The following is a 24,140-nucleotide window of genomic DNA, read 5'->3' as shown; positions in this document are numbered from 1 at the left end:
GCACTCAAAGGAGAACCTTGGAAGATTTGCAACTACCATGAAGGTTTTGTACTTGGCCTCAAGTGCAGTTTGTGGATGAGTAGCACACTTACTCCTATCTAGAATGGAGGAAGAAGAGAGGGAGGGAAGGAGGGAGGGAGGGGCGAAAGGCACTTTCGCAAGTGTGCCACACGTCACTCTTAAGTGAGTAGCCTCTAGCACAAGCAGGCTGTATAGGGCAGACGCTTGCAACACCTGGACACTACTAGGGCATTCTCGGACATCAGATTTTGAAGCAAGAGCGCTCAGCAGCTAGCCAACTATAGAAGTTTGCATACATATCCAGGGTCGCGTGCTAAGTCTGCCACTATGCGAACCACCAAATGTCGAATCCTGGAGGCATCCACACTCCCGGGATCAAAGAAAAAATGAGCCAACTCCCATAGTCGGCCTATCACGACTGTCACCTCCAGATCGCTCACATGGTGAGAAAACTCAACTGCCTGAGTCTTCAAAGTGCTAAGAGCAAGATCCATAGTCCACTCCCGGTCGCTAGGGCCACAGAGAGGGAATGAGAAGGCCACCGCTAAATCAAGTGCCTCCTCCCCTCGGGCCGGAGGTATCACTACATGAACTCTGATGGGTGCTCGCTCATGGGGGCCCTCCGCTCCAAAAAGCCGTGTGAAGGAATAATCAAAAGCCTCCGAGCGCTGTCTAGTGTCGAGGCGACTCAGCCGACTCGGATAGAGGATATCCGTGAAGCCCGAATCGGCATGGTAAGTCTCCTCTGCGGTGCTCGAGCAAGGTCGGTGCTCAGTGTCTGCCGGAGTGCAGGTGAGCGCTAGGGAATTGCCAGGGCCTCCCGGGGAGCTGAGGCGAGCGGGGGGGGGAGAAGGGGGTGGAGAAGGAGCCGCTGCCAAGACCGGAGCGGGGACGGGAGGAGGCAAAGGTGGAAGCAAGGCGGGAGGAGGGGACGGGGGAGGGGGGGGTGGGGGCGAAGGAGGGGCTGCTGGCATCTCCTGGTTCTCAGTCGGCGCTGGGGTCTCCTCCTGTAGGGGAGCAAAGCTGTTCCTCACGGGAACCCAGTGATGCTGAGACTGTGGCTGCTGCTGCATCGGTCTCGGGGCGTGCTGCTGGGGCTGTCTCCCTCGACGGCGCCCCTGTCCAGGCTGCCACTCCGAGGTCTCTGTGGGCTGAGCAAGTGTCCCGGAGGCTGCCTGCCGAGCCGCATCTGTGGGCAGGCCATCGAGGGCCTGCTCTGCGATGAAGGACGGGGTCTCCTGCGAGGGCAGGCCTTGGCCAGGTGGCCGACCTGCCTGCAGATAAAGCACTGGTTCGGGAGCCACGAAAACTCCACTCTCTGATCAATCCATCCCCCCCCTATCCTAGGTAGTTGAATGACCTTCGGAAGGGAGGAGATGTCAGGAACCAAAACTCTGACCGAAGGTAGCCCAGCTGCTCTGGCCACCACTGAAGCTACTGTGGGGCCAGTCTCAAGCACCGAACCCACAATGCTCCTAGCCTAGAAAGGAGCGGAAGGTACTCACGGCGGAGTCCAGGGAAGCAAACTGTAACATGGAAAAGGCGCTCTCCCTGCTTGGCTGCTGGGTCAAATCCATGCTGCCAAGGTCTGAAGAAGCCCGAGCGCCCCTGATGTCAAGGGGACTCATGGCTAGGACCTTGGCCACGCTCTGGGCTGTCTCGAACTCGATCTGGTAGTGTCCACGGCCCAGTAGCTGAACGTCCAGGATCTTGCCCACATCTGCAAGAAGGCGGGCCTGGAGAAGATCCTGGATCTCCCCTCTGCTGGGGCGAGTGCCGACTATACGGCAGATGGTGGAATGTGCCTGGAGGCGTTCCACCTCTGCGGCGAGGCTCGCTTCCTCTTCTGGCGAAAGAGGAAGCTTGATGGGGGTATCCTCAGGGGCGGGCGAGGGGGCTGCGGGAGAGTCCCTCTGAGGTGGGGCGGGAGGAGCCTCCATCAGAGTCTGAAGCTATGTCGAAGGCGGAGCGAATGCGAAGAGTCCTGCAAGAGCCGAGCTGCACACAAAGGGCGGAGGGGGAAGGCAAAAAAACCCCAGGGGACGAAAAAAAACAGAAAGAAGGGGAGGGGGGGGTAAGGCGGCGAAGACAAAAAAAAACCCCGGGGGGGGGCGGAAGCAGCGTGAAAAAAAGGGGAGGGGGTGGGAGGGAAGAGAGGGCGACGGCTGGAGGAGGACTCCTGCCCTGTCTCGATGTATGAAAGACCATAACCTTGGTTTTCCCAAGGTTCACAGTAAGACCCCTCTGGAGACTCAGACACTAATACAATATCATCAGCATAAAGCATAATATGTACTAAGGTACCTGCTAGATCAACTCCATCTTTGCCTCCCCGTGTAATGAAGTTAGCCACCTCATCAATGTATAACCCAAATAGCGTGGGGGAAAGTGGGCATCCTTGCTTCACACCAATGGTACTAGCAATAGTCTCGGACATGCCTCCTGGGCATCTGACTCGCCCAAAAACCTGCTCATATAATGCATAGATGCCCCATGTCATATCTGCTGGTATGCCAAGAGACTGCAGGCGCTGAAAGAGCCTCTCTCGTGGTACTTTGTCAAATGCCTTGCGGAAATCCACAAAGCAGCAATAGAGCTTTCTCTTCCTCACTTTGGCCTGATCAATCATACATCTCAAAGTGAATACATGGTCAGTGGTAGAGAAAGCTCTCCTGAAGCCAAGGATCTTCTTGTAACTTTTGATATCTGAATTAAGAGAGAAGAACATTGTCTCCTCTGGGAGATTAGCGCTCGTTGAAGCTCACGCTCCCTCCCTGCTCGTGCTGCTGCCTGCGCACCCTCTCCCCCTTCCCGCCCACGCGTCTACTCCCCTCCCCCCCCCCGGCCTGCCCTCGCGTTTGCTCCCCCTCCTCCGCCTGTTCTTTTTCTTGCGCGCCCCAGCGCTGTAGCGCCCGCCCCCTGCTCCTCTCCTTCGCTCCCCCCCTCCTTTCTTCAACGCCCCGCCCCCTTTGCATTCTCCTAGAAGTAGAGCTCCATCCCCTCCCCCACTCATTGTACTTATTGCACACCCAGATTCAGCTTTTTAGTTCAGTACTTTTTCATTTTGTTGGGATGACAGAGGATACCCCACTGATTTGTCTCATAGGCCGAGTTCGGTCTTTTGGAAGACGTTAATAAAATCTCTCTCTCTCTCTCTCTCTCTCTCTCTCTCTCTCTCTCTCAAAGGAGAATTCAAGGCTGATCACGAAGAAGTTCCATCAAGAGATCGAGATGACAAAGACAAATATCAAAGAAGAAAGTGTGAGGCATCATGAAGATCTCGCACGGAGCACTTGCACATGGATGTGACACCTTGGCACCTACCCTAGCTTCAGATTTGTTGGACCAATAACATCATTGTCCACATCCATCCAGCAGGAAACCCCATGGAACCCAATGATTACCAGACTTGGCCATACCTTGGCCAAGAACTATGGCACAGTATTGGAGGCCAAGATTGGTTCCTTGGCAATGACACACAGACAAAGGGCCACTTGCAGGCAGGGTTCAGGAGGAATTAATCAACATTGGACCATATCTTCACCCTCATAGCTATCATTGAGGAGGCCAGGTCAACCGTCATGCAAACAACGGGTTTATTGTTGCTTTGTGGACTTCGGAAGGCTTTTGATTAAGTCCCGAGATCATGGCTCTTGGAACCGCATATAAGAGTTCAATTCCCCACCAAAGATGATGTGGGGTGTCATGGCATTGTATGAGCTCGTGACAGGCCAGGTTTGAGCAACAGGAGGTCTACTATCTGGGGAGATACATCGCACCATTGGGGTCAAACAGGGCTGCCCACTATCTCCTGCATTGCTTGAACTATACATAGATGAGATCTCAGAATCTGCTGACAAATTGGGGAGCACATGTTCTCGGCTAGCTGAGACAGCTGTGCCCATCCTCCTGTATGCAGATGGCATAGTCCTTAATTCAGATTCAGCAGTGGGGTTACACAGGGGCACCCTCATGGCACATGCACTTCAGCACTTTTATGATAAGAGAGGGACCTCAGTGTGAATCTTGGTAAAACCAAGACCATGCTCTTTAACACTTCGTATCAGGTTGCATCCACACAGTCTTTCATCTATAAAGGCGATGTGGTGGTGCTTGTCTTGTCATGTGCACAGTGTGTATCTACCGTGTGCTATGCGCATGCAAGACTAGTTTCGAGGCTTGGGGAAGCTTGGAACTAGGCAGGCTGATTGACGAGCTGAGTTAGGGAAATACTAACGGGCCGGCACCCAAGTGTGGACGCCCGATGACCGGCCAAGAGCCTATAAAAGGGTGGCCAAGGTTAGTTATTGTATTATAGAGAGTCTCGCGAGTTTGTGAGAGCTCTATGGTCTTGGAGCCTGGATCTAGTGCAGACGCGCACCTGCTTTATGCAGCCGAGGCCAGCAACAGTCTCGAGGCCCGCGAGGGCAGCTTCGTGGCGGTATGGGACGTCGCGAGGAGGAGATTGGTCGGTACGTCAACCTAGTTAGCTCAGCTTGTGGCTCGGTGGGGACAGCCAAGACTGTGGGCTTGCCCACGGCTGTCATGGTTGGGAGGTGAGTCAGGCCTGCACCCCCCTTGCTTGTTTGTTTGTTCGTTTGTTTGCAGGATTCGAGTTTTGAACCAAGATCGATCACGAGGGGATCCGTGGGGATTTGACAGTGGTATCAGAGCATACCTCGTGAACGAGCAAGTTGGTAGGTAGAGAAGAAGAGGTCGAAGAAAGGTATGTGTTAAAAAGCTTGCTGTTTTTTCTGTGCATACTGCAGATTTCAGATTTAGTATGTGTTTTTCTTCATCTAAGACACCCATGTTGATGGGGGAGGTGGTAGTTTAAGTAGGGTTGATTGCTTTGCAAAGAAGAGGCATGTTTGTTGTGCATACGCATAAACTGCAGGGAGAGAAACAGAAAAAAAGAGAGAGCGAAAAAGCACGTTTGCTTTTGATGAATGTGTGAGAGAGAGAGCGAAGTATGCGAGGCGTTGTATTAGCTGTTGGTTGATGTTGCAAGCGGGCAGGTACGTAGCCAGGCGGCCAAGCCTGCCAAGCCAGGCAGCTTGCGCAGCCAGCCCAAGCAGTGCTGGAGCACCTACGCCAGGCAGCAGGCCAGCGCTCATGCCAGGCAGGCCAGCGCCCAGGCAGGCCAGCGCCTAGGCCAGGCCACGCCGGCGCTCATGCCACGATGCCCGGCCCATACAGGCGCAAGCGCAGGTTGGCACAAGAAAGCAGGCGACGTCAAGCAGCTCACCGACGGGCTAATCCAGGAGAGAAAAAAAATAAAACAGAAGTAAAGCTTACGTTTTTTTAACAAGCTTTCGGTTTTTTTTTTTTAGTTTAAATTTTTTATAAAAATTTAAAAGTCATCTCCTCTCCAAGGTTTAAAAGTGTTTAATTTTTTTTAAGACTTTAGAATATATATATATATATATTTATTTATTTATTTATTCAAGAAAAAAAAACACAAAAGCAAAGAAAAAGCCAAGCATAGCTTGTTGGAATTAGGGTTGCAGGAATGCACACACAACTTCAAGAAGATGAGGAAGCTTGAGCACAACACAGTAGTGTATTATGAGCGCCAAAAATGAAAGATAACAAGCCCTAGAAGATAATGGGCGTATATACAATGCACGGGGGAAAAAACCTCCTAGTGAGGGAAAAAGTGCCCCGGCGGTCCTAAGTGTGTTCACACACATCACTACTATAATATGGTAACAAATCCCCCCTGGAGTGATGCGGTGAACAAGAGCTAGCACTCATGTATAGGGAAGTGTCTAGCTATGTGGACGAATCCACAAAAGGGAGTAAGCCCAAAGCTTTGCGAAAAGCTTCGAACTTCTCACGAGGCAGAGCCTTTGTGAAAAGGTCTGCAAGGTTATCCTGTGTTGGCACATAAGCCAAACTGATCTCTCCTTCAGAGAGTCTCTCCCTGACATAATGGTAGTGCACCTCAATGTGCTTCGTACGAGCATGGAACACTGGGTTCCGCGCAACTGCCAATGCGCTCTGACTGTCAGTGAAGATGGTGGTGGCAGATGGCTGCCCAACACCCAAATCAGCCATAAGGCGTCTGAGCCACACACACTCAACCGTAGCTGTGAAAGCTGCCCTGTACTCAGCTTCACAACTAGAAGTGGCCACAGTAGGCTGCTTCTTGCTCAACCATGATATGCATGAGCTTCCAAGCATGAAGCAAAAACCACTCGTGGACACGCGTGTGTCATAACAACCAGCCCAGTCAGAATCTGAAAAAACATGTAAATCTGGCGGCAATGATCCCCCCTTGGGATAAAACAACCCAAGATGCCGAGTACCACTCAAATAGCGAAAGATACGCTTCACTGCCTGCCAATGCTTAATGCCTGGGCTATGCATAAATCTGCTCACCTGTGAGACTGCAAACTGAATGTCTGGCCTCGTAATGCATACATAAATGAGGCAACCAACAGCTGTCTGATAGAGTGTGACATCAAAGTGATCTCCAGCATCATGAAGACTCAACTTCAAACCTGTCTCCATTGGAGTAGCAATAGGCTTGCAGTCTTCAAGGCCAAATCTCCGCAACAATGTTTCAATATACTTTGTCTGACACAAAGCAATACCTCCATCACACTGCTTAAATTGTATCCCCAAATAATGATGCAAATGCCCCAAATCTGACATCTCAAAAGAGGCATTCAAATCAGCCTTAAAATCAGCAATATGACTCTCATTTGGTCCTGTGAGCAGCATGTCATCGACATAGAGAGCAATGATTAGATGTACATAATCCACACGTTTAACATACAAAGTGCTTTCTGTTGGACTATTCTGAAACCCATGTGCAGTCAAATATGCATGTATTTTTTCATACCAAGCTCGTGGAGCTTGCTTTAAACCATATAAAGCCTTTTTTAACCTGCACACTTTGTTTTCCTGCCCTCTTTGAACAAAACCACGAGGCTGCGATACATACACCTCCTCATGCAAATCTCCATTTAAGAACGCAGTCTTTATGTCCAGCTGATGTACATTCCAACCATTATGAGCTGCTAATGCACAGATGCTACGAACAGTGGTCATACGACATGTGGGAGCAAAAGTCTCATCAAAATCAATGCCCTTCTCTTGAGCATAACCTTTTGCAACAAGCCTAGCCTTATGGCGATCCACTGTGCCATCAGGCTTACGCTTCAATTTGTATACCCACTTAGTGCCAATGGCCTTCTTGCCAGGAGGCAAGTCACATAAAGACCATGTACCATTCTTCATAATAGCATCGTATTCTGCTTGCATAGCAGCCATCCAATTTTCTGAACTTTGTGCCTCATCAAATGAAACAGGCTCACTTTCATCGCACATACTAGAAACAGCCAATGCATAACAATCTGACGCATAAGAGGCACCATGAGAGCCAGAACGAGTGCGACTAGACAAAGGGGCATCCAACTTGCTGTCACGCAAAGTCTGCACCAGCCATCTAGGCATATTCCTAGAGCCCTCAATCTCTTGTCTCTCATCCTCAAGTGCATCATGCACATCTGCATCAGATATAGGCTGATCTGTGCCATCATTTAAAACCTGCATAGGCTGAAAAACTGCCTCATGAGGTATTGCACTTGACTGTGCACCACTGAAAAGAGGTAACAATGTATCATAGACATCACGTGAGCTGATATCTGTCTCCTTAGTACATGAAACCAAGGGCTGAACTGCATCTTCCACAAATACAACATCACGGCTAACCAAAATGCGCTTTGTCTGTGGATGATACAAACGATAGCCTTTGCTCTCAGCACTATATCCAACAAAAATACATTTGACAGCTTTGTCATCCAATTTTCTGCGATGTTGCACAGGCACTAATGCATATGCCAAGCAACCAAAAACACGTAAATGGCCAACAGATGGCTTGCGGCCATGCCAAGCCTCATATGGAGTGACAACCTGTAATGCTTTGGTGGGACACCTGTTTAGTACATAAGTGGCACACATGACAGCCTCAAGCCAAAAACCATGTGGTAGACTTTGACTCTTAACCATACATCTTGCCATTTCCATGAGAGACCTGTTTTTTCTCTCAGCCACACCATTTTGCTGTGGTGTATACGGCACTGTACATTGGTGTTTTATCCCACGCTCAGCCAGAAATGCATTAAATTCTGAAGACATATACTCCCCCCCTCGATCTGAACGGAGGGTGCCCATCTTACTTTCTGACACATTTTCAGCCATAACCAAAAACTGTTTGAAGCACAAAAACACTTCGGACTTTGCCTTCAAAGGATATACCCATGCATGCCTGGTAAAATCATCAATGAAAGTCACGAAGTAAAGGTAGTTTCCAAATGATGGAGTTTGCATGGGACCACAAACATCACTGTGAACAAGCTGCAATCTGCGTTCAGCTCTCACTGATCCATCTTTGGGAAAGGAAGCACGCTGCATTTTACCCAATATGCAGCCCTCACAAACATGCTTGACAGGTGCCTCAAGCTTAGGCAAAGAAGACACCATTTCAGATTTCTGCAGGCGCAGCAAACTTGCAAAATTCAGATGACCAAAACGTGCATGCCACAGTTTTGCATCTGAAATAGCCTGCGTATCCATAATAGCACATGCTGAATCCTCTACACATTTGCCATCCATATTGAGCTTATACAGCCCTCGACATAGTGAACCAGATGCTACAATGATGTCACCACAAGAGAGATCATGAACAGTACATCTGTCATCCACAAATTTTACAACCAAACCTGTTTTGGCAAATGCGGAGACTGACAGCAGATTCTTTTTGATCCCTGGCACATACAATGCATCAAAAAGTGTAAAGGTGTTGCCATTTGCAACATTCAGCACAATCTGTCCAACTCCTTCAACGGGATAAGAGGAGTTATTGGCACAAGTGACAGTATTCCCTGTGGGAGCAGACTCAAGGAAAGTGAATAAACTGCGCTGCGAGGTGATATGCTTAGTGGCACCACTGTCAAAGTACCATACATCTGAATCTACTGCAGACATACATGTGTCATGCAAAGATGGGTCATAACTGCACTGCGCATTGAATGCCCATTCTGTATCTAGCACAACATTAGCAGATTCATTGTTAGAAGGAGAGGCATCTGCAACAGCCATACCAGCCTCTTTCTTCTTAGCCTCTTTCGCAGCCAGCTTAGGACACGCTTTGATGACATGATCATTTCCCTTACAGTACTTGCAAAATGTCTTCTGTTTGTCACCCTTCTTCTCATCTTTGTCTTCCTTCTTTGGTTGCGCAGCATTTGCAGATTTCTGCTTACTAGAAGAAAAGCCAGCTTTACCTTTCCCGCTTCTCTGACTAGCAACGAAAGCTTGATCTGCGACACGCATATTATTCCTGTTTTGCCTTGACTGGTCTTCTTGCAGCAAAACAGAAACTAACTCCTCAAATGATAAGGCATTGGGATTGCCTTTCATCATCAAGCGAAGAGTGGAAGCAAAACCCTGATAAGAATCTGGTAGACCATTCAAAACAGTCTGCACAAGTGAACTGTCTGACAGGATTTCATCTGCAGAAATGAGCTGCTCTTTGAAATCCTTGATCTTTGTCAAAAAGCTATCCATAGAATCACCTTCGTTCATATGCTCATTCTCCAACTGTTTTCGGAGATAAGCAACACGAGCCTCATTTCTTGCCTGATACAATGTGGCAAGTACATCCCAAGCATCCTTAGAAGTCCTGCAGGAGCGAATATGTGGGATAATGGTACGTTTGACAGACAGCGCAATCAAGGCATGAGCCTGCGCATCTCTACCATCCCAACGAATCTGCTCTGCTGAAAGTGGTGGTTCTCGAACAGCTGCTACAGCACTTGTGCCTGCACCATCATCAACAGTACCTGTTTCTGATGTGTTTGCAGCATTCCCAGCCACAATAGGACGTGCATCAATACCCTGCACAATGTTCCATAACCCCTTTGCTACCAATACATGTCGCATCATATATGCCCACAATGGATAGTTGGTGCCATCCAACTTATCCTCAGCAGCCAACATGCGGAATACATCATTGTTGTCAGCCATGGCCAATGACTGTACTACTAGATGTAAATGCTGTCTGTAAGAGGTAAACCTGTATAAAATCGACCTGTGCTATGTAGCACAGCCCAAAACAGACGAATGGGCACCTGTCCTGCAGATTTTAATCTTGACAGAAAATCTGCACAGTAGGACGATTTTGCCTGCAGACGCTCGTGAAACCTCGTTGCAATCGGAGGAGATGAAGCGGCAGGTGCCGGTGATGCTGCCCGGGAGGAGGAAGCCTGCTCTGATACCAATTGTTGGAATTAGGGTTGCAGGAATGCACACACAACTTCAAGAAGATGAGGAAGCTTGAGCACAACACAGTAGTGTATTATGAGTGCCAAAAATGAAAGATAACAAGCCCTAGAAGATAATGGGCGTATATACAATGCACGGGGGAAAAAACCTCCTAGTGAGGGAAAAAGTGCCCCGGCGGTCCTAAGTGTGTTCACACACATCACTACTATAATATGGTAACATAGCTTTTGGGGGCTTTTACTTTTTTGGGAAACCTTTATAAACCCCCCTAAAGTGGGCTTCTTGCCACACATCTCTCAAGCTCTCAAGCTCTCAAGTTCCCGTGCACTTTTATTGTGCAAAGATTGAATTTTCTCTCCACATACCCTTTTCACGATGTCGACCCAAGAATCAGAGTTGGAGCCCCTCCTGGAACGCGAAGGCTTGCCGGCTACGGAAGGTACCCATGCCGATCTTTTTGACGATTTTGTGTCAAAATCAGATTTCCAAGAGTTCAAAGTAGCTTTCGAAGCTTCTTCGACGGAACGTCAGGCACAAATCGCAGCCCAGATGCAAGCTTTGCAGAACTCCATCACTCTATTGATAACTACCCTCTCTACCTTCTCGGGAATGGATACCTTGGCTTTAGCTTTAGGCCCCAACATTACTCTAGAACCGTTCGGAGGCGAGCAAAAGCAGTGAACCAAGGAGATCGTGGACACACGGCTACATAAGTGGCAAGTTCACTTTCAGTTTCATCCATATGATGATGGAAAGAAGATCCAGTTAGCAGCAGGTTTCCTGTCCGGCAAAGCTTCCAGTTCGACACCAGCAAAGAAGAAACGACTCCTTGGGGCTTTGAAGCTCAAGAAGGAAGGACGTTGTTTTATCTGCGAAGAAAAAGGACACATGCGTAACGAGTGCCCAAAGCAAAAGGGTACCAAGTCAAGCGCAGGACCCAAGCCAAAGGTAGCTAACCAGTTGTCTTTGACAGGTAAGTCAATTACTGTACTTTCTCGCCCTAGTACTTGTTCTGATTGTCTGTTCAATTCTAAGGTATTTGGCATGCATGATCTTCTCCGAGTTTATGGAGAAGTGAATGGCCAAAAGATTCACATTCTTTTAGACCCTGGCAGTTCGCATAATTTTGTTAACTACAAACTTGTGCAGAAATTGAGTCTTAATACGACACTCAGCGACCATACCTATGAGGTACGTCTACCTGCAAGAAGGCAAGTTTGGGATCGCAAGGTGGAGATGCTTCCAATCCAGATTCAGGACTACAAAGATACTCTGGAATGCTATGTCGTGCATCTGGAAAATGTAGACTTGTTATTAGGGATTGAGTGGTTTAAGACTCTTGAAGTCCAGATAGATTGGTCTAGTCATATTTTTTCTTTTCAGCATAGGGACACCAAGTATAGTATTTTAGGTGATCGTATCCATCCCTCTTAGGGACCTCTTGTAAATACAATTGATTTTGGAAATATAATGGATTCTTCTTTGTATACTGCTTTCCATTGTATATTGATTCCACTTTCTTCTTTTCTCATCCCTTCCATGGATGTGAATGAATTAAGTGTGTTTGAAAGCAAAGAATTACAGAAGATACTTGATTCGTTTCAAGATGTATTTCCTAAGGAATTGCCATCGGGTTTACCACCTGAACGGGTAGTAGATCATCGTATTGACTTGATCCTTGGTGCTTATCCTGTGAGTATTCCACCTTATAGGATGAGCCAAGCTGCGGAAGATGAGTTAGCTAAACAACTCGAAGATTATTTGAGGATGGGCCAAATCCGTCCAAGTAAATCACCTTGGGGTGCACCTGTGTTGCTTAGGAGAAAGAAGGACAATACCTGGAGAATGTGTATAGATTACAAGAGATTGAACAAGCTGACCGTTAAGAACCGTTATCCTCTCCCTAGATCAGATGACCTGATTGACCGGTTAGTAGGAGCGAAATATTTCACGAAGATAGGTTTACGTACTGGCTACCACCAGATACGTATTCATAAAAAGGCATGTCGAAAGAACCGCCTTTCGGACTAGGTATGGCCATTACGAGTTTCTCGTATTACCTTTTGGGTTAACCAATGCTCCAGCCACTTTCCAGCAAATGATGAACGATCTTTTCGTGAACATTATGGGAAATTTGTGGTGGTGTTCCTGGGACCTGGATGATATTTTGATATATAGCCGTACTCTTGAGGATCATGTCAGACACCTCACGATTGTCTTATCTATTTTAAGACAGAATCGACTATATGCTAAGTTGAGTAAATGTGAGTTCTTTATGACTGACATCATTTACTTGGGACACAAGATCACTAGAGATGGATTGAGCATTGACTATGACCGAGTTCAGAAGGTTTTGGACTGGCCTATACCGCGAACAGTGAAACAACTTCGTTCTTTTCTCGGTTTTGTTGTTTTTCTTCGGAAATCTGTACGGGAGTACTCTCAGCTCACACTGCCGATGTCGAAAAGGGTCCATGAATAGTATTGCAGATGCGCTTAGTCGGATTAGAGATGTGAATACTGTGTCGTTCACTGAGATTTCTACCGACTTATTTCAGTCATTGAGAGGACTTTGCAGGACTGATAGTTATTTTGGTCCATTTTGGCAGAAGATCCAGGACGGGAGCTCATTGATTGACCAAGACTCGGTAACTGAGCAGTCTACTATTCAGGCTGCAGGAGGTCAGTGGTGGATGATTCGGAATGGTTTGCTATTCCGTAATGACAAAATTTGTGTACCACAGATCCCGGACATTAGGTCCAAGATTCTGAGGGAGTGTCACGACGCCCCTTCTGCTGGACACCTTGGGGTACACAAGACATTATCATTAGTGAAACACACTTTTTATTGGCTGAAGATGAAAGGGTATGTAGAAGATTATGTTCTCAAGTGTCAAATTTGTCAGGCAAATAAAGCTGAACGCTTTAGACAGGCTGGGTTGTTGCATCCTTTGCAAATCCCAGGTAATAAATGGGAAAGTATTTCCATGGATTTTATTACCGGATTGCCAAGAACACATCAAGGCCATGATTCTATTTGGGTTGTGGTAGATCGCTTGACAAAAATGGCTAGATTTTTACCGACCCGGAAGAATATTACAGCTACGCAATTAGCTCGGCAGTTTATCGAGCGATTGTTTAGACTGTACGGGTTATCGCAGGACATAGTCAGTGATGGGGACTCTAAGTTTACGAGTGATTTTTAGAAACTTGTTTTTGAGAAGTTGGAAACAACTTTGAATTTGAGTTCCTCTGATCATCCTCAATCTGATGGCCAGACTGAAAGAGTGAATCAGATTTTGGAGGATATGCTTCGGGCATATGTATCCAAAAGACAGAGTTCATGGGAGGATTATCTTCCTATGTTAGAATTTGCATATAACAGTACTAAGCATATGAGTACAGGGTTTAGTCCTTTCATGCTTATGTATGGTTTTCAACCTAGATCACCTGTTATTACAGTAGGATTCTCAGGACTTCAGCATGATGCAGCACGTAATTTTTTGCAAGATATGCAGGAAATGTTACAAGTTGCAAAGGAATCTATTAGAAGTGCTCAAGACCGAGACAGGTTTTATTCTAAGACATCGTTCACCTAGAGAGTTCTAGGAAGGAACGATGGTGTATTTGCGAGTTCCGAAAGATTCCGAGACTTTACGGACAGGTAGATCTCCGAAATTATCCCCTAGATACTGTGGACCATTTCGTGTTACACGACGGATTGGTTCAGTTGCATATGAATTGGATTTGCCTTCTCATGTGAAAGTTCATCCTGTATTTCATGTCAGTAGACTTAAGGAAGTACTGGGTGGAACAGATCAGTTAGTTACTCCTCAAGAAATTATAGATGTCGAGGACATGACATTTGTTCCGCACGAACCTGAAAAGATTCTTGGATTTCGTGAACGAAGATTGCGTAACACGCTTATCAACGGAATACAAGATCAAGTGGAAGGATCGTGTTGAGGAGGACGCTACATGGGAGATATTGACTGCTCTTCAGAGAGATTACCCTGGCTTTTTAGTGAGCTCAGGAGTGAGCTCTTAGAGGAAGGGGAGTATGTCATGTGCACAGTGTGTATCTACCGTGTGCTATACGCATGCAAGACTAGTTTCGAGGCTTAGGGAAGCTTGGAACTAGGCAGGCTGATTGACGAGCTGAGTTAGGGAAATACTAACGGGCGGGCACCCAAGTATGGACGGGCGGGCGGCCAAGTGTGGACGCCCGATGACCGGCCAAGAGCCTATAAAAGGGTGGCCAAGGTTAGTTATTGTATTATAGAGAGTCTCGCGAGTTTGTGAGAGCTCTATGGTCTTGGAGCCTGGATCTAGTACAGACGTGCACCTGCTTTATGCTGCCGAGGCCGACAACAGTCTCGAGGCTCGCGAGGGCAGCTTCGTGGCGGTATGGGACGTCACGAGGAGGAGATTGGTCGGTACGTCAACCTAGTTAGCTCAGCTCGTGGCTCGGTGGGGACAGCCAAGACTGTGGGCTTGCCCACGGCTGTCATGGTTGGGAGGTGAGTCAGGCCTGCACCCCCCTTGCTTGTTTGTTTGTTCGTTTGTTTGCAGGATTCGAGTTTCGAACCAAGATCGATCACGAGGGGATCCGTGGGGATTTGACATGTCTCCTCATATGTCTACCTTGGGGTCACTTTCACTAGTCCAGCCTTCTCCATGCAGCCGGCTAGGTCATATGCCACCCTTGCCCAAATAGAGAGACACTGCTTTCAGGCCCACTTCTAGGAGCCAAGCACTAAGAGTTGGTTGTACAGATGTCAAAAACATTACATGTTTCCCATATGATCAGGAGTAAGCCATCAGTGCCACATGAGATTTGGCACCTAGTCTTTCATTTTATTTTTTCATGTTGTCTTGACATCCAGTTTACTCATTGGATCACATGTAACAACTTCTCTCTCTCTCTCTCTCTCTCTCTCTCTCTCTTTCTCTCTCTCTCTCTCAGCTCCAAATCCAGATCCAGATCCAGAACATGCTCATTGCCATTAAGGTACCTTTCCACGTAACGTAGCTGAGGGAGATCTCTCAGCCATACTCATTAGCCCCATGCTTGATATTTTGGAGAGTGGCATACCATCTATTGGGGGCTGATGCTCCTCTCATGTTTCATGTTCCTTGTATTCCATGATGAGATTTCCATGGACAGTTTTGTATCACTCCAGTAAGATAGTTTTGATTTGTTCTATTTTATTTTCCATTTCATTCTCATATATGCCATAAACATTATTGTATCACTTTGGTCTCATAGGCCACCTAGTTGCTGCTTTCGGATGCTCCCTACTGATGTATTGTAGGGCTAGATACTTACCTTCAGTTCTTTCTTTTCTTTTCTAGACAGTGTATCAGATGTCACATGGTTGTAACTTTGGTCTCATAGGTCACTTTGGCCTTTTGAAGACGTTAATATAACATTTCATTTCATTTCTCTCTCTCTCTCTCTCTCTCTCTCTCTCTCTCATCGCTTCTCAGCCACCCATCACCAGCTTCTTTCAGCTGGTCTAAACAGAAGAGCATAAATTAAAAAAGGCATCAAATTATAAAACCACAGCCTAGGGCAGAAAATGGCATATGCTCTACCTGTATAGTCAAACCAAGATCTAAAATGCACAGTTTAAGTCTTTCACGAAAAGCTTCCACTCCTTTTCTTGCAAGGTAGCTGAAACGATGCATATCCAGGTCTACCTCAAAATAGCTTTCACCCTACGAAAGCAATAAGAAGCTCCAAATGTTAGTTTTCAGCTTACGCATGCCACCACCATCACTAAGTTTTTGAAGATGAACACACGGTGGCAGAAACTTTTTGTGTGTAGACTGGGCACCTTAACAAGCATGCTTTGAAGGTGGTTCTGTCCCCATATTTTTATTACCATTTGGCTTTCCAAAAGAGATCTTAAAATTTTGAAAGACCTGGAAAGTAATACCTGGTAAAAACTATGCTGTGGTCTAGAAAGAACTGGTTTTTCATTGTAGGTGTACACAACCTTTCTTTCAGCCACGCTCAGGTGAAGCTCCTCGGGGTTTACTACCCGGCCAAGAATCTTCAGCCTTTCCCTAAATGGTATGACAGAATCCACTGTGAATCCTCTGACTCTTTCAACCTCATCATTGAGTACTTTCTGTTCATCCAAAAGGGCAAGTTAATGCATGCTTCTTTTTTCACTGCAACTTGTAACAATCACTGTCTGCTTACACACTAACATCTTTAACTGTTTCACAAGTGAGCACCTTTACAACACAAACAAATGAAAACAGTACATGGCAATGACTTGGGTTGTATTTTACAATAGTTGTTTCGATGTCATTATTGCTGTTTCAACCCATTGAAAGAGACATGCATAGTCTAGTCTAAGTGTCTTCTGGGTAGAGTAAAGTTTGGAGGGTTACTTCCTAACATGAAGAAGATTGTTGTGAGTACAGGTGCGATCGTCCAGGAGCAGCGACGTCTTGTGGAGCACGAAGCTTCCTCCCATTCACTGTCAGAAGAGCAAGAAAAACAGCATTGTTCCCATAGCATCAGTAGGAATGCTGGTTGCCTGCTCCATGAATGTAATCTGCAGTGGATCCAATGGAGCTGGACTTGCAGGAACCAGTACCAAGGAGTTTCCTGAGTGTTTTACATGAAAACAGTGAGGCCATGGGATGGGAGTCTGAAAGAACCACGTTTGAAATCTTATGGCAATGCAAAGCCATCACAGCCAAGTGGCACGTAAAAGACAAAGTATGTGTAAGGGCTGGCTTGTTCTAAGGTCTTTGCACATGTAAAACAGTAAGATTCTCCAGGAGATGTTCACACGAGCCCTGACTACAATTTGGATTGTCTAGCAGAAAAAGGGTGTCCAGTGAACCAGATTGACATGAAATCCTCCCTTTTTAATAGGCACCTTGAGGAGGTAAACAATGGGCAGCTTCTAGACACCCTTTGATAAGGTATATGAGTTCTGAAGGTGCCTGCAGTCTGAAGTGAGCCTTGGCAGCATGATAGCAGCAAGTGGAACTTTAATCATATGGTTCTTTTACAGCTCTGATGTTTTATCTCTACATCTTTTAAGGGATGCTGGAATGGAAAACCAAATTATGGCACGGTCGTTTAAGGGGCATTTCATCTCACGCCCGAGTGTCCTGAGTCATTTTTACAACCCGCCAACATAATATAACGAAAGATAACAATGCAAGTTTTAGATTTACTCTTAGGCAAGACCTTGCCCTGCTTTGTGATTCCCACCGAGCTGGAGGACCAAATACCAAGTGTTTAGTCACACAGCGATGCTTCATATTTTCGGTTCAGGTTGCATCTCTTCAATCAACAAAAAGCCCTTTTATAGCAATTACACTTTTACATGAGGCATATTTACTCAATTCAAAGAGAGAATGGAAGCGTAGAGACTGGAGAGAGAGAGAGAGAGAGAGAGAGAGAGAGAGGACGGTACATAGTATTGGGTCCCAATCACCCACTCAAGGGTCCCCACTTCTGCCAGTGTATTTGCTCATATTGCTGCAAGATAAATGGAGTACAAAACTGTGCATAAACTGTCCACACATGGGTTGACCTGATTTGAGAGTGTTCCCCTTGACTTGACCTCGAGTTGTGACTGCCCAGGGCTGGCCTGAATTGGCCGTCCCTTGCCTGGCTGCCAGCTGCACCCTCTTGGCCGCTTTGTGTTTTGCACCACAGAGGCTGAGAATGTGCCTTAAAATCAGCAGCAGATTGGCCCCTTTACAAACTGCTTAATGCCTTGTGTTAATGCTCTCCTCGTTGCCCTTGATGCTCGGTGGCCAGAGCTCTTGCTCAGCATGTATGACATGGATTATGGCGGACTTAAAGTTCTCTTTTATAGAGGTGTAGGAGTGAGGAGTGACCAACTAGGACCAACTAGGCTCTAGGGTTGGTCATGCCCTAGCCATGAAAAGTCATGCCCAAAATAGGCACCCTTTTCCTCTCTTAGATGGGTGCCTTGATGAAAAGGTGTCGGCTGTCCACAGCCCACCAACCCAAAGTGTTCATTGCCCCTTTTTTATAAGTGAATTGTTAGTACCATTTACCTAAATGGATTCATGCATAACCCAAGACTTGTCCTAAACACTAAGACTTGTGTCCTATCAAGTGCGTCACAAAATCCCGAAGATCATGAACATGTTTATCCTGGCTAGCAGGTATATGGGCAGATTTAGGGGAAAATTTGGGCCTGATTTTGCAGCCCTACAAGTGTCCAAGCGCCTAGAAGTACCCGCAGGTTGCAAAGAGCAAACCCTCCGTACAAATCAAGGGGGGGAATACATGTCCATTGCTTTCAAAGCATTTATGGCAGAAAAAAGCATAAAGCATCAATGCACGATGCCATATTCTCGTCAGCAAAATGGTGTTGCCGAGAGAAAGAACAAGTCTTTGATGGAAATGGCTAGATGCATGGTTAAAGGCAAAGGATTGCCTCACAAATTCTAGATGGAGGCAATAATGTGTGCTACACATGTGTTGAATAGATGCCCTACCAAAGCATTGAACACCATACCGCCATATGAGGCCTGGCACGAAAGATGGCACTTTGATTATGCTCAAAGCATTGGCAAGAAGTGAAACGGATCTTCCGTTATCTTCAGGGCTCCCTAGATCTTACGTTAGTATATCCCAGGGGGGGAAGCTTGCAATTACATGCTCAATGATTCCAACTCGACTCGTGACTATGATACACGGCAATCCACCATTGGGAATTGTTTCTTTTTGGGGCATTCATGCATATCATGGCTAAGCCGAAAGCAGCCCACTGTTGCCACATCTACTTGTGAGGCTAAGTACACGGCAGCCTTTACAGCACAGTAGATTGTGTATGGCTAAGGAGATTGATGACTGATCTTCGTGAGTGTCAGCGGACACCCACCACCATACTCACTAACAGTCAAAGTGCTATAGCCGTGGCACGAAACCCAGTGTTTCATGCACGTACTAAGCACATAGAGATTCATTATCACTATGTCAAGGAGAGGATTCATGGAGGGGAGATCTCATTATCTTACTGCTCTTCATAGGAAAATGTTGCAGATCTATATACGAAGGCGTTGCCTCGAGAAAGGTTTGAAGCTTTCCTAAAAGCTTTAGGCTTACTCTCCTACAGAGAGTGATCTCCTCAAACCTTGTCCAGGTTCACATTGCCACTACAGGGGGGATTTATTGGCATATATGCTATGAGTTATGCCACATATGCTATGAGTTATGCCACATATGATATGGAGTAGTGCCACATGTGAACATAGGCTAACCAAGGGCACTTTTCTCCCTTTGGATTTTTCCCCTTGGATATTAGGTGTGAAAGGACACCACATGTATGGTCTTTTGATATTGTGGAGTCAACCCTCTTTGCTCCACACATTTGTATCTCATCTTTCTTTAAGCATCAATCACTCTCTCTCTCTCAACTCTCTTGAGAGAGCTTGCTGCTGTGTACTTCTCTGTGTGCATCATTCTGTGCAACCCTAACCCAACATCAATCACCCACTCAAGGGTCCCCACTGTTGCCAGTGTATTTTCTTATATTGCTACAAGATAAATGGAGTACAAAACTGTGCATAAAATGTCCACACATGGACTGACCTGATTTGGGAGTGTTCTCCTCTACTTGACCTCGATTTGTGGCTGGCCAGGGCTGGCCTGAGCTGGCCACTGGCTGCCAGCTGCACCCTCTTGGCCTTGTGTTTTACTCCACAGAGGCTGAGAATGTGTGTTAACTTCAGCAGCACATTGGCACCTTTACAGACCCCTTGACGCCTTGCATTAATGCTCTACTAGTCGCCCTTGGTGCTTGGTGGCCAGAGCTCTTTCTTAGCATGTATGAGATGGGTCATGGCTGACCCAAAGTTCTGTTTTATAGGGGTGTAGGGCTGACCAACTAGCATCAACTATGCTCTAGGGTTGCTCATGCCCTAGGCATGAAGAGTCATGCCCAAAATAAGCAGCGGGCACCCTTTTCCTCAGCCATTTTCCCCGCTTTGCTGGGTACCTGGACCTAAAGGAGTGGGCTATCCACCAACCCACCAACCCAAAGTGTTCATTGCCCCTTTTTTACGAGGCTGTTGTTAGTACCATTACCTAAAAGGCTTCACACTAAACCCAAGATGTCACGTGCATGCCCGTGCCACGGCTAATCTTCAGCATGAACAGTCTTAATCCCTGATTAGTACAACAGTTAAGACAACATATAGTGTCAGCATCAACATCAGTATTAGCTTCAGCATTACCATCATCATCATAAACATCATCATGGGAAGGTGCAGGAGGCCTATCGGCTGGCAGCACCATGTCGGTTGGCAGCAGGCCTCTGTACAACAGCCGGCTAGGGGCTAGAAGGTGTGGGCAGTAGGTGGGCTAGGGGCTAGAAGGTGGGCAGCAGGTGAAGAAGCGTAGCAATTATCAGTGAAAGTGTCACCATTTGGTCCCTTCACTAGCCTTGACCAGTGTTTCACAAACTGAGCAGAGCCAAGGTGTGAACGGGGATTTTCCACAGAAGAAAGCTGAAGCATGCTGGCCGACTTGCTCTATGCCTTCTACAAGGCTGGCCGACTTGCTCCATACCCTCTACTGGGCTGGTCAACTTCTTCCAAACCTCCCACAAAGCTGGTCGACTTCTTCCAGAGCAGCCACATGGCTGCTCGCTTTCTCTCAGAGCTTGACAAGGCTGATTGACTCCTCTCTAGGACTGTTTTTGGGAGGAATCTGGGACAGTTTTGAGAGCTCTTGTGGGGCTGATTTATGGAGCTGTTTTTGGGCTGATTTGAGAGCTCTTCTGGGATTGTTTATGGCTCTGATTTGGGGCTGATTTGGCACGGAATTCGGGACTGTTTTAGGCTCCGTACCAGACTGTTTTATGGACAATTTATGGGCTGATTATGAGCTGATTATAGGACTGTTTTGAGACAGTTTATCGGAAGGCCAAGCTATATGAAGCAATCTCTCAAGATACCTTATGTGTATACTAAGGAGATATTTCTTTGGACTTCGTGAGACGAACCTAGCAAAGATTAAAGCTAAGTATACTTTGAGTTTTGCAAAGTTGGTGCTTTTTGCAAATTTTTGTGAGTGTTTTTGGACACTTAACCCTTGTATGCCCGTATAAGGAGAATTGTGTGTTGTTTGTTTGCCTTGAATTGTTTCAGGTAAACATTATGGTTGAAAAGTTTGGTTTACATGGTTTTTCATACGGACACGACCAAGGACTATGGACTGAGTTTTTGGCTCCTTTTGCTTGGATGGAGTATGTTTTTGGCTCCCTTTATTTGGGATGCAATGGACTTACAGAACTCATGGATATCTCATGGATCGAGGATTTTTCTATGGATTTCTTTTATCGGCCGAAATGCCTGTAAAACTATCTGTCGTAGACATGTTTATGGAGAACCATGATATTTATGCCTGTGACTCATTCTCATCTTACGTTCTACACTTGAGCCCACCTCTCCTTCCAGGTCTGTGATCAAGATACCACCACGGATTGCACGTGGTAGAGTGAACTTGAGCCCACCTCTCCTCCAAGGGGTGTGGCCGGAGTACCAACACGGAGTGCATGTGGTAGTGAACTTGAGCCCATCCAACACGGAGTGCATGTGGTAGAGTGAACTTGAGCCCATCTCTCCTCCAAAGTGTATGTTCGGAGTACCAACATGGAGTGTATGTGGTAGAGTGTGGGGACTTACGTCTACGCCCAAGGGTCATGTGATCTAACATCTCGTTGGCAGGGGACTATGTCTGCACCAACTATGGATGGATTCATTCATGGAAGGGTGGTAACCCTGGTGAGTGAATTCTATGAACTCATGGAAGGGTGGTAACCCTGGGGAGTGTCACATCAACTCATGGAAGGGTAGTTGCCTTGGTGACTAAGGCCTCGTGGAAGGGGAAACCCTGGGGAGCATGTAGGTTTCATGGAAGGGTTGCTGCCCTGGTGAATCATATGGCTTGGACATGCGTATGGACCATACGGGTGGTGCACTTATGGAGTCCAATGGCGTATGTATTCTGCTTATTTTCTTTTTGCAGGTACTTAAAGCTACTTATGGATTTATGGATATTTGGGACACAGATAGCTTTTGTGCATGTGTTTGATTAATATCAGAGTTGTTGACTCGGTTTACGGAATTATGGATATTTGAGACACAGTCGGCTCTTGTGCTTGTGTCTGGTTATTATCAGAGTTGTTGACTCAGGATATGCATAAAGATTCTTTCTTGATACAGTTCGCTCTTGTGCCCGTATCTGACTTGGGATCGTGGATCTGGATCTATGGCTTTAATGCCGGAATTATGAAATACAATGGATTGGTAGTGAATCTGCTATACTTGAAGGATATCTCAGTGGTATCAAGCTTATACAATTGCGGACAACTGCTTTATAAGACGAAGGGGATGTCACCATTTGGTCCCTTCACCAGTCTTGACCAGTGTTTCACACAGCGAGTAGAGCCAAGGTGTGACGGGGATTTTCCACAGAAGAAAGTTGAAGCATCTATTAGCAAAGTTTGGGCCTAAAAGATGGCCCCACAGCAAAAGCAACATGGGATTTTATTCATCAAAGTGACTTATAATGTTTATAAGTCGGTATGTTCACATATCATTAAAGACAAGCTGGGCATGTTATTATTTTGGGCATGGACAAGTGGACAAAAGGAGGTGCCTAGATGAAACTTGGGCATCAAGCTAGGAAAAAGCATAAAAGTTGATATTTTTGGGCTAAAACTTGGAGTACAAGCCAAGAAAAGCATAAAGTTGATATATTTGGGCAAGTTTAGCTATTTTGGGCCAAAAGGAAAAAGCACATGCTATTTTTAAGCTAATCGACTCTATTAAAGCAAGTCTTTGGGGCTGATTTGAGGCGCATCCCTCCGGAGCCTTCTCTCTCTCTCCTTTGCTGGGCGACTTCCTCCATGGCTCTTACAGGGCTCGCTGACTTGCTCTATGCCTTCTACAGGGCTGGCCGACTTGCTCCATACCCTCTACTGGGCTGGTCGACTTCTTCCAAACCTCCCATAGAGCTGGTCGACTTCTTCCAGAGCAGCCACATGACTGGTCGCTTTCTCCCAGAGTTTGACAGGGCTGATTGACTCCTCTCTAGGACTGTTTTTGGGAGGAATCTGGGACAGTTTTGAGAGCTCTTCTGGGGCTGATTTATGGAGCTGTTTTTGGGCTGATTTGAGAGCTCTTCTGGGACTGTTTATGGCTCTATTTTGGGGCTGATTTGGCACAGAATTCGGGAATGTTTTGGGCTCCATACCAGACTGTTCTATGGACAGTTTATGGGCTGATTATGGGACTGTTTTGAAACACTTTATCAGATGGCTTTTGGTGCTATATTTGTATCTTTGCTCTAGATTGAGATTTGGGCAAGAGTTGTGCTGATGCTTTGTGGAAAATCCGGTGCTGATTGCACCCGCACCTTGGTATCTTGTAAAAGCTTCTGTGTGAATAAAGTAGTTCCTACGGGGGGCCGGCCGTTCCGGCTCAGTGCGGTGTTATTGTATTATTTTATGGTTCTTCCATTGTGATATCATGCTCTATCTGGTATTTGAAGTGTTGGTTTATTATTGTTGTTATCGGGTGCCCCTCCCTACTTTGTGACAGCAAGAATCGGGGTTTTGTCCATATAGCAGGTCAATAGCCTTTTGCAGCTGGCCGACTACTTCCCAAGGGCATATATAAGCAAATCAATCATAATTCAAATATTCATTCAGCTCATAAGTCATTTTAGTCATTTATTCACCATCAAGCATCAGTATAAGTCGTGTAGAAGGGCCTCGGTCACCCCTATGGGGCTGACCATAGGC

At 46.4% G+C, this 24,140-nt stretch overlaps 1 protein-coding gene across 8 annotated transcripts in view; it reads right to left on the bottom strand.

Moving 5' to 3' along the window:
• The window catches only part of LOC147607053 (uncharacterized), a 52,932-nt gene that overhangs the window by 8,762 nt on the left and 20,030 nt on the right, over nucleotides 1-24,140 (bottom strand). For all 8 annotated transcript variants that reach the window (XM_086791524.1, XM_086791528.1, XM_086791525.1 and 5 more), the window contains 2 exons: nucleotides 16,260-16,454; nucleotides 15,916-16,038 (listed from right to left, as the gene is read on the bottom strand). In XM_086791524.1, coding sequence (XP_086647650.1) covers nucleotides 15,916-16,038; nucleotides 16,260-16,454 — 318 coding nt within the window. The remainder of the gene's footprint in view (nucleotides 1-15,915; nucleotides 16,039-16,259; nucleotides 16,455-24,140) is intronic.

The sequence above is a fragment of the Cibotium barometz genome, chromosome 56, assembly GCF_041138505.1.
Source record: "Cibotium barometz isolate CiBa-2024 chromosome 56, ASM4113850v1, whole genome shotgun sequence".
Taxonomy (NCBI): domain Eukaryota; kingdom Viridiplantae; phylum Streptophyta; class Polypodiopsida; order Cyatheales; family Cibotiaceae; genus Cibotium; species Cibotium barometz.
This window is presented reverse-complemented; position numbering and strand designations above follow the sequence as displayed.